Below are 11,248 nucleotides of genomic sequence, written 5' to 3'. Positions count from 1 at the left end.
CTTCCTGCCCTATTCTAAAGTTAAACGCCAGAAACAGGTTACAAACCAGAGTTAAACACCACAAATAGGCTGCAACCTGGCGTTTAACTCCAAGAGAAGTCTTTACATGTGTAAAGCTTAATGCTCAGCCCAAGCACACACCAAGTGGGTCCGGAAGTGGATTTCTACATCATTTACTTATTTTCTGTAACCCTAGCTATTAGTTTAGTATAAAAACTACTTTTAGTGATTTATTTCATATCTTTGGATGTTTAGTCCTTAGACTCTAGGTCTTGGTCATTCTGGTTCCCTCTCTGGGGCCAAAGCCAATGAACACCATTATCACTTATGTATTTTCAACGGTAGAGTTTCTACACCCCATAGATTAAGGTGTGGAGCTCTGCTGTTCCTCATGAATTAATGTAAGACCCGGTCAATTAACGGCTAACTAACCCATAAGATGAGAATTTATTCTAGAAAGCCAAAAATGTTATTTTTATGGCTAAATGTGATAGAGGAGATTGAGACGAGAATTTCGGTACCAATTTTATAGAAATCGGACCAAGATTGGACCGAACGGGCCAAACCGGACCAACCGGACCCAAAGTGGGCCCTTGGCCCAACATAACTAAACCAAAACCCTAGTTTTCAGCACTCTCTCTCCTCACAACACACTCAAACACGCTGAAAACTAATATGGAGGGGGGAAGAACACTCTCTCAAGTTCTCTCCCTTGGTTGATCTTCAAACCACCATAACTTTTGATCTAGAGCTCCGATTGCCGCTCCGTTTGCGGCCACGCGTTCACCGCGGAGAGCTCTACAAAACCCATACAATTAATCTTGAGGTAAGCCACGTTTTACTGTTCGAAATTCCAGCCCTTGATTTCGAGTTTCATGAGCAAAAATGTTGAGATTTTGGGTTCTTTGATTTAAAATGAGAGAGTTATGACCGTCGGAAGATTGGGGGCTAAATCTGTGAATTCTGCAGCTTTTAACTTAGAAAATTTTTAGCAGAATGACCCCTCGCGCGTAGGCGCACTTGGCGCGTACGCACCGTTCTTCGAGAAAGCATCATCCACGCGTGCGCGTGGTGTGCGCGAGCGCGTCGATGCGCTGCATCGAATGCCCAGCCATTTTCCATAGAGTTGTGCCAGAGTTATGCCAGTTTTGTGCCTGAGGCATAATGTATTCGCGTGTATGCGTGGCTGACGCGTGCACGTCGTTTGACTAATTTTCAACCCACGCGTTCGCGCGTATGACGCTTGCGCCTCGATGAGTTTTAAGGCCATCCACGCGTGCGCGTGGAGTGCGCGTACGCGTGGCCCTGTTTTCATCCCAAAGTTGATTTTTGAGTTTTAAAAGCCAAATTTTATACTTCTAAGCCTCCGATCTCACCACCTATGTCTTAAATCATTATGATATGCCTAGCATGAGAAAAAGGGCTAGTGAATGTGGTAACTTGCGAGTGAAGCAAGGGGAAAAATGAATGATCATTGATGATCAAAGATGATTATGTGAGATGTGGAGAATGGCGGTGGAAGTGCTTGTTATGCCATGGGCCGAAGGGCCATAATTGTTAATGAATTGGCTGGTTATGGATTTAACCGTGAGCCAGATGGCTGGATTATGCCGTGTGACGGCGGAGCCATGTTTATGGCTAAGTATAAATGCATATATGCTGTCGAATGAATTGTGATTGTTTGCACTTCCACCATTGGAGATGAGGGTTTCCCTGGGTAGTAGCAATGGCTAGCCACCATGTGCTCCAGGTTGAGACTCGAAGCTCTGTTAACCCAATGTCGTAAGTGTGGCCGGGCACTGTGAAAGGCCCGGATGAGCTCGCCCCCATAAATATTCACCAGTGATGGTGATGGATAAATATTCACCAGTGAGGGTGATGGATATGGATCATGATTATGATCAAGTTTATGATGAGTATAACTCGAGTTGGGGATGCACGACAGAGGGACAGTCCAATGGTTAGCTACCAGGACTTGTCGAGTTGGCTCTATAACCGACAGATGATATCATCAGCCACTAGGGACAGGCATGCATCATAATTATACTACATGAATTGTTTGAGATTGCCTATTTGACTGCATATTACTTGCTAATTGTCTAAATGCCTTATCTGTTTCTATTTGTAAATCTCTTGTCTGATATAACTGTGTTTGCTATATTATACTCCTGCTGGTGGTTGGGAGGTCTGAAGGAATTGGAAAGGGAAGTATTAGTTAGACTGAAGGATCTTTAGTCAGTTGCCACTTACGGTTTAGCTTGTTTATAAGCTTTGATATTATCTGGAGGAAGTTCTAGGATTTCCTTCGACTTTCCTCTATTATTATGTATTATATATGTGGAAGCTGTTACCGTGCTGGGGACCTTTGGTTCTCACCCATGCGGATTTTGTGGTTTTCAGATGCAGGACGCGAGGCTTCTCGTTGAGGCATGCTGGAGACTTCTGGATTAGCGAAGATCCTTTGTTCTTGGGACTCTGTTTTGGTTTATATATCTTGTTTAGATACTTTTATCTCCATTATATAATACAAACTGTGATGACTCCTCTTATAGGAGGTTTTGGAGAATAGGTTTCTGTATTTGTATCCCTTTGGGTTTTCCTTGGGGTTTTCCTTATTTTATTATATGTATATATTGCTATGCTCAGGCCGGTTATCTTCATGGCCGGATTTTGAGTCTTGATATTCCTGTTTTTGACACTCTTTTGTATATATGATCTCGCAATAGCTTATCCCGGTTCGTCACGTTTATCGATCGGAGTGTTGCGCTTTCGAGTTACGGTTTTTGTTTACCCCTTTTTCTACAAAGGCTCCTAGTTATAATCAATTATTCATACTACTATACGTACTAAATTTTTGGTTTTAGAGGTCGTAATACCTTGCCATCTCTGAATTATGACTTAAGCATATGACTCTGTATGGTAGGGTGTTACATTATGGTATCAGAGCAGTTCGTTCCTGTAGAGCCTGAGGAATGGACTGACTATGCTTCTGTGCATTCTCTATATGTGTGTTATGTGCTGTTAGTATATCTACTTGATATAGTTAGCATAAACATTCATGAGCATGCATTTGGGACTTTGAAGTACTAAAATTCCGATATTGAGACTGATCAACTTAATATCGATTATTTGGTGTGTATAGGAACCAGATGGCGCCTCGTGGACGCGGTAGAGGCCGTGGGAGAGGACATACGAATGCTCGTGCGCCGGAGACTAACCCTAATGACCCGGTGAACTTTATGACTGCGTTGGAGAACATGACTGCTGCTATGCAAGCCACTGCTGAGGCTCTTGGTCAACAGATGAACAACCATGGTAATGATGGAGGTGGAGTTCAGGGTCCGATGACACTGGCGAACTTTTTGAAGGTTAATCCCCCGAAGTTCAAGGGAACTACTAGCCCGACTGAGGCCGATACATGGTTTCAGGCTATGGAACGAGCACTGCAAGCGCAGGTGGTGCCTGAAGGACAACGTGTTGAGTTTGCTACCTATTTACTCACTGGTGAAGCGTCGCATTGGTGGCAAGGTATCCGACGTCTCCTGCAGCAGGGTGATGATTATATCACCTGGGGTGTCTCCCAAGAGGAGTTCTATAAGAAGTACTTTTCGACTTCTGCTAGGACGGCCAAGGAGCTTGAATTGTTGCAGCTGAAGTGGGGTACTATGTCCGTATCTGAGTATACTGACAAGTTTGAGGAGCTGTTCAGATTCTCTCGTATGTGTCAAGGGACTCCGGTGGAATATGAGGAATGGAAGTGTGTTAAGTACGAAGGAGGACTCCGGAGCGATATTTTCAGTTCAGTGGGACCAATGGAGATTAGGACTTTCTCCGAGTTGGTGAACAAGTGTAGGGTTGCTGAAGAGTGTGTGAAGAGGGCAGCCGCTGAGAAAGAAAGTCACAAAGGATCATTCCCACAGAACCGAGGGAAGAGCTTTGCACCTAGAGGTCCACCCTTCAAGAGGGAAGGTTCTTTTAGGAGGCCCAACAACAACTACTCCCAAGGGAAAAGGTTTGGGAAGCAGCCTCAGAATGATCAAGCTTGTACGAGGTGTGGAAGTCACCATCCGGGTGCACCATGCAAGGCCGGATGGGGTTTGTGCTACAATTGTGGAAAGGCGGGGCATAAAGCCGCAAGTTGTCCAGAGAAGCAAAAGCAAGGTGTTGGGAAAGCACAACAGACTGGTCGGGTGTTCACCACCTCAGCTGTGGGTGCAGAAGGATCTGAGACACTCATTCGAGGTAACTGTGAAATGGCTGGTCAAACTTTAAATGCTTTATTTGATTCGGGAGCATCGCATTCATTTATTGCATTTGAGAAAGCCCATGAATTAGGATTGAAGATCGTAACCTTAGGTTATGACTTAAAAGTGTATAATGCTACCCATGAAGCCATGGTAACTAGGCTAGGATGCCCGAAAGTTTCGTTTAGGTTCAAGCAGCGTGATTTTGTCCATAATTTAATCTGCTTACCGATGATCGGTCTTGATCTTATCTTGGGATTGGACTGGTTATCCGAGAACCATGTCCTGCTTGATTGCTCTACAAAGTCAGTGTACTTTATGCCGGAAGATACAGAAGGGCCGGTCGTGGTGAATAATTATTACTTGAATTTGATGATGGTGAACTGTTCTGGAATCAAATGTCAGGGTATCCTATTGTTAACCGCGGGTGTTTCGGGTGATGATCAAAGGTTGGATCAGATTCCGGTAGTGTGTGAGTTTCCGGAAGTGTTTCCCGATGATATTGAGGAATTTCCACCTAACCGAGAGGTCGAGTTTGCTATTGAGTTGGTGCCTGGGGCGGGACTAATCTCAAGTGCTCCTTATAGGATGTCACCGTTAGAGATGGCCGAGCTAATGTCTCAGTTAGAGGAATTGTTGGGTAAGAACTTTATCCGACTAAGTGTTTCCCCGTGGGGTGCTCTAGTGTTACTGGTAAAGAAGAAAGATGGAAGTATGCGACTCTGTGTGGATTACAGGCAGCTGAACAAGATCACCATAAAGAATAAGTACCCATTGCCGAGGATTGATGATCTCATGGACCAGTTACAAGGAGCTGGGGTTTTCTCTAAGATCGATTTGCGATCCGGTTATCACCAGATAAGGGTGAGGGGTGAGGATATCCCTAAGACCGCTTTCAGGACTCGTTATGGTCATTACGAGTATACTGTAATGTCCTTTGGGTTGACGAACGCTCCTGCAGTATTCATGGATTACATGAATAGAGTATTCCGTCCGTTTCTGGATAAATTCGTTGTTGTCTTCATTGACGACATACTGATTTACTCCAAGACTGAAGAAGAGCATGCAGAACACTTGAGAACCGTGTTGCAGATTTTAAAGGAGAAGAAACTCTATGCGAAACTGTCTAAGTGTGAGTTTTGGAAGGATGAGGTGAAGTTTTTGGGTCACGTGGTGAGTAAGAAGGGAATAGCCGTAGACCCAACTAAGGTAGAAGCTGTGATGGATTGGAAGCAACCAACCACAGTAACTGAGATAAGGAGTTTTCTGGGTTTAGCTGGCTATTACCGAAGGTTCATCAAAGGCTTTTCGCAATTAGCTTTGCCGTTGACAAAGTTAACTCGCAAAGACACTACGTTTGTTTGGACTCCTGAGTGCGAGGAGAGCTTTCAGACATTGAAGAAAAAGTTGACCACTGCACCTGTGTTAGTGTTACCTGAGCCGAACGAGCCTTTTGAGGTGTACTGTGATGCATCGTTAAAGGGCCTAGGGTGCGTGCTGATGCAGCATCATAATGTGGTGGCGTATGCCTCACGATAGTTAAGACCTCATGAAGTTAGTTACCCTACGCACGATCTGGAACTCGCTGCGGTCGTGTTTGCCTTGAAGGTGTGGAGGCATTATCTCTATGGGGTTAAGTTCCAAGTCTTCTCCGATCACAAGAGCTTGAAATATCTCTTTGATCAGAAAGAGCTTAATATGAGGCAAAGGAGGTGGATGGAATTGTTGAAAGACTATGACTTTGAGTTAAATTACCATCCTGGAAAGGCGAATATAGTGGCGGATGCGTTAAGTCGGAAGTCGTTATATGCGTCTTGGATGATGCTTCAAGAGGAGAAGTTGCTCAAGGGATTCGAGAGTCTAAAAATTGGTGTTCGAGAAGTATCTGGAACCTTGTGTTTGAGCCAATTAGAAATCTCGAGTGACTTTAAGTCTGAACTCCTAAAGGCTCATGAAAACGATGAAGCGTTATGGAAGGTGTTACCGGCTATCGAGCAAGGAAAACAGTGGAGAGTGTCGGAAGAAAAAGACGGGTTATGGAGATTCAAGGGTAGGATCATTGTGCCGGATGTTGGCACTTTGAGGCAAGATATCTTAAAGGAGGCACACAAAAGCGGATTCTCCATTCACCCGGGAAGTACTAAGATGTACCATGATTTAAAGGCGATGTTTTGGTGGCCGGGTATGAAGAATGATGTGGCGGAATATGTTTCAAAGTGCTTAACTTGTCAAAAGGTAAAGATTGAACATCAAAGACCTTCCGGGATGTTGCAACCCTTAGAGGTTCCGCAATGGAAGTGGGAAAGTATTGCAATGGACTTTGTGTCGGGATTGCCAAGGACTAGGACTGGTTTTGATGCTATCTGGGTGATTGTGGACCGACTGACGAAGTCAGCTCACTTTTTACCCGTTCGGATGACTTACACCCTTGAGGAGCTAGCTCGGTTATACATAAAGGAGATTGTGAGACTCCATGGTGTACCTGCTACTATAATCTCTGATAGAGATCCTCGTTTCACTTCGAGGTTCTGGGGTGCATTTCAGAAAGCTTTTGGAACCCGATTAAGCTTGAGTACAGCTTACCATCCTCAAACAGATGGTCAATCTGAGAGGACGATCCAAACACTAGAGGATATGTTGAGAGCTTGTGTTTTGGACCAACCGGCGAGTTGGGATCGGTATATGCCGTTAGTGGAGTTTGCATACAATAATAGTTACCATGCGAGCATCGGAATGGCTCTGTATGAGGCATTGTATGGGAGGAAATGTCAATCTCCGCTATGTTGGTATGAAGCTGGAGAGAAAGGCTTGTTGGGACCGGAAATGATAGCTGAGACCACTGAACAAGTCAAGAAAATCCGAGATAGGATGCTTACGGCGTAGAGTCGCCAGAAGAGTTACGCCGATCAGAGGCGAAAGCCCTTGGAATTTGAGGCAGGAGATCATGTTTTCCTTAAGGTTACTCCGACCATAAGAGTAGGTAGAGCGATTAAAGCAAAGAAGTTGAATCCTCGATACATTGGTCCATTTTAGATCCTAGAGAGGATTGGACCGGTGGCGTATCGGATGGCTCTACCGCCTCATCTTTCGAACCTGCACGATGTGTTTCACGTGTCACAGCTTCGGAAGTACACCCCTGATGCTAGCCATGTGTTAGAACCTGAATCGGTTCAGTTAAGGGAAGATTTGACGCTTCCAGTGGCTCCAGTCAGAATTGATGATACTAGTATCAAACGATTGCGTGGAAAAGAGGTTTCATTAGTCAAAGTGGCTTGGAGTCGAGGCGGTGTTGAGGAACACACTTGGGAACTTGAGTCGGAGATGCGAACGGATTTTCCGCACTTATTCTCAGGTAATTGAATTTGAATTTTGTGGGCAAAATTCCCAATTAGGTGGGTAGAATGTAAGACCCGGTCAATTAACGGCTAACTAACCCATAAGATGAGAATTTATTCTAGAAAGCCAAAAATGTTATTTTTATGGCTAAATGTGATAGAGGAGATTGAGACGAGAATTTCGGTACCAATTTTATAGAAATCGGACCAAGATTGGACCGAACGGGCCAAACCGGACCAACCGGACCCAAAGTGGGCCCTTGGCCCAACATAACTAAACCAAAACCCTAGTTTTCAGCACTCTCTCTCCTCACAACACACTCAAACACGCTGAAAACTAATATGGAGGGGGGAAGAACACTCTCTCAAGTTCTCTCCCTTGGTTGATCTTCAAACCACCATAACTTTTGATCTAGAGCTCCGATTGCCGCTCCGTTTGCGACCACGCGTTCACCACGGAGAGCTTTACAAAACCCATACAATTAATCTTGAGGTAAGCCACGTTTTACTGTTCGAAATTCCAGCTCTTGATTTCGAGTTTTATGAGCAAAAATGTTGAGATTTTGGGTTCTTTGATGTTATAGGACCCAACTCTCTTGAAGGAGAAGGTTAATCCTGTCTCCTTGGACCTTGGGTATGGTAAGATTCTCAACCCTAGTGTAAATTATTGTTCTATGATGTTTGGGTATTGAGATGTTGTGTACGGATATGATGATTGTGGCTTAGGTTGTGTATATGTGAATATTGGAGCTTGATTGGTGATTTTGGAAAGCTTGGGAGAGGGTTTTGTGTGACAAAATCTGTTCTTGGAGGTGTTGAGACCTTGAGAGCTTGAGGACAAGTGGTTTGGAAGTGCTCTGGTTGAGCTTGGAAAATCGGCTAAGGTATGGTTTCGGTTTCCCTTATCTAATATGTAATGTGGTAGGAAATACTTAGGCTAGAGGCCCTAAGATAGGCATTGAATTGATGATGTTGTGGAATGGTTGAGATATATGATGTGATCATATATGTGATTATGAATATTGATGCCTTGATTGTGTGATATGTGAGAAAATGCATGTTGTGATATATGCTTGATGAATGATTGAGGTTGAATTGATGGGTGGTGTCATATTGTTGGTGAGTATGATGATTATGTATAATGATGGTTGATTGGAAATTGATATTGTTAGAAATTGGGATGAGAAAGATGTATGACATGATATTGTGTTTGTCCTTTAGCCATTTGATTGAGAAGGGTTAAGATGGTTGGATGTGGTTTGGGAATTTTGGTAAAATGTCAATGTGTGAGTTGAGGATGGCTTGATGTTGATTTTGGTACATTTTGATTGATTTCAAGAAAAGGGATGAAATTGGCATGTTTTGATTGATTTTGAAAAGAGTTGAAAGTGGCTTGTTTTGAAAATGGCACTTTGTGGTTTTGTATGAAAACATGATTTTTGGGCATACTTTGACGGGACATAACTTGGACTACGGATCTCTGATTTGTGCCAAATCTATTTAGAAATGAAATTGGATCCGGGATGTCCATGCCGTTCGAAGAACGGGTGAAAAATGATTTAAAATGAGAGAGTTATGACCGTCGGAAGATTGGGGGCTGAATCTGTGAATTCTGCAGCTTTTAACTTAGAAAATTTTTAGCAGAATGACCCCACGCGCGTAGGCGCACTTGGCGCGTACGCGCCGTTCTTCGAGAAAGAATCATCCACGCGTGCACATGGTGTGCGCGAGCGCGTCGATGCGCTGCATCGAATGCCCAGCCATTTTCCAGAGAGTTGTGCCAGAGTTATGCCACTTTTGTGCCTGGGGCATAATGTATTCGCGTGTATGCGTGGCTGACGCGTGCGCGTCGTTTGGCTAATTTTCAACCCACGCGTTCGCGCGTATGACGCTTGCGCGTCGATGAGTTTTAAGGCCATCCACGCGTGCGCGTGGAGTGCGCGTACGCGTGGCCCTGTTTTCATCCCAAAGTTGATTTTTGAGTTTTAAAAGCCAAATTTCATACTTCTAAGCCTCCGATCTCACCACTTATGTCTTAAATCATTATGATATGCCTAGCATGAGAAAAAGGGCTAGTGAATGTGGTAACTTGCGAGTGAAGCAAGGGGAAAAATGAATGGTCATTGATGATCAAAGATGATTATGTGAGATGCGGAGAATGGCGGTGGAAGTGCTTGTTATGCTTTGGGCCGAAGGGCCATAATTGTTAATGAATTGGCTGGTTATGGATTTAACCGTGAGCTGGATGGCTGGATTATGCCGTGTGACGGCGGAGCCATGTTTATGGCTAAGTATAAATGCATATATGCTGTTGAATGAATTGTGATTGTTTGCACTTCCACCATTGGAGATGAGGGTTTCCCTGGGTAGTAGCAATGGCTAGCCACCATGTGCTCCAGGTTGAGACTCGAAGCTCTGTTAACCCAATGTCGTAAGTGTGGCCGGGCACTATGAAAGGCCCGGATGAGCTCGCCCCCATAAATATTCACCAGTGATGGTGATGGATAAATATTCACCTGCGATGGTGATGGATAAATATTCACCAGTGAGGGTGATGGATATAGATCATGATTATGATCAAGTTTATGATGAGTATAACTCGAGTTGGGGAAGCACGACAGAGGGACCGTCCAATGGTTAGCTACCAGGACTTGTCGGGTTGGCTCTATAACCGACAGATGATATCATCAGCCACTAGGGACAGGCATGCATCATAATTATACTACATGAATTGTTTGAGATTGCCTATTTGACTGCATATTACTTGCTAATTGTCTAAATGCCTTATCTATTTCTATTTGTAAATCTCTTGTCTGATATAACTGTGTTTGCTATATTATACTCCTGCTGGTGGTTGGGAGGTCTGAAGGAATTGGAAAGGGAAGTATTAGTTAGACTGAAGGATCTTTAGTCAGTTGCCACTTACGGTTTAGCTTGTTTATAAGCTTTGATATTATCTGGAGGAAGTTCTAGGATTTCCTTCGACTTTCCTCTATTATTATGTATTATATATGTGGAAGCTGTTACCGTGCTGGGGACCTTTGGTTCTCACCCATGCGGATTTTGTGGTTTTCAGATGCAGGACGCGAGGCTTCTCGTTGAGGCATGCTGGAGACTTCTGGATTAGCGAAGATCCTTTGTTCTTGGGACTCTGTTTTGGTTTATATATCTTGTTTAGATACTTTTATCTCCATTATATAATACAAACTGTGATGACTCCTCTTATAGGAGGTTTTGGAGAATAGGTTTCTGTATTTGTATCCCTTTGGGTTTTCCTTGGGGTTTTCCTTATTTTATTATATGTATATATTGCTATGCTCAGGCCAGTTATCTTCACGGCCGGATTTTGAGTCTTGATATTCCTGTTTTTGACACTCTTTTGTATATATGATCCCGCGATAGCTTATCCCGGTTCGTCACGTTTATCGATCGGAGTGTTGCGCTTTCGAGTTACGGTTTTTGTTTATCCCTTTTTCTACAAAGGCTCCTAGTTATAATCAATTATTCATACTACTATACGTACTAAATTTTTGGTTTTAGAGGTCGTAATACCTTGCCATTCTCTGAATTATGACTTAAGCATAAGACTCTGTATGGTAGGGTGTTACAATTAATGCAAAGTACTATTATTTTTTTATTCAACTCAAGCCTATTTCTTCTCTAAGATAT

The 11,248-nt window shown here is 43.6% G+C and overlaps 1 protein-coding gene across 1 annotated transcript; it reads left to right on the top strand.

Annotated features, from left to right (window-relative positions):
- The first annotated feature begins 3,149 nt into the window (after positions 1–3,149).
- LOC148546344 (uncharacterized) lies at positions 3,150–10,681 on the top strand. Its single transcript, XM_088498110.1, has 2 exons — positions 3,150–4,242; positions 10,656–10,681. The coding sequence occupies exons 1-2, from the start codon at positions 3,150–3,152 to the stop codon at positions 10,679–10,681; spliced, it is 1,119 nt and encodes a 372-aa protein (XP_088354236.1).
- Positions 10,682–11,248: the final 567 nt, after the last annotated feature.

Source organism: Arachis ipaensis, chromosome B9 (assembly GCF_059453495.1).
Source record: "Arachis ipaensis isolate K30076 ecotype BB chromosome B9, ASM5945349v1, whole genome shotgun sequence".
NCBI classification, from domain to species: domain Eukaryota; kingdom Viridiplantae; phylum Streptophyta; class Magnoliopsida; order Fabales; family Fabaceae; genus Arachis; species Arachis ipaensis.
Note: the sequence above shows the minus strand (reverse complement) of the source record. Positions and strands in the feature narration are given on the sequence as shown.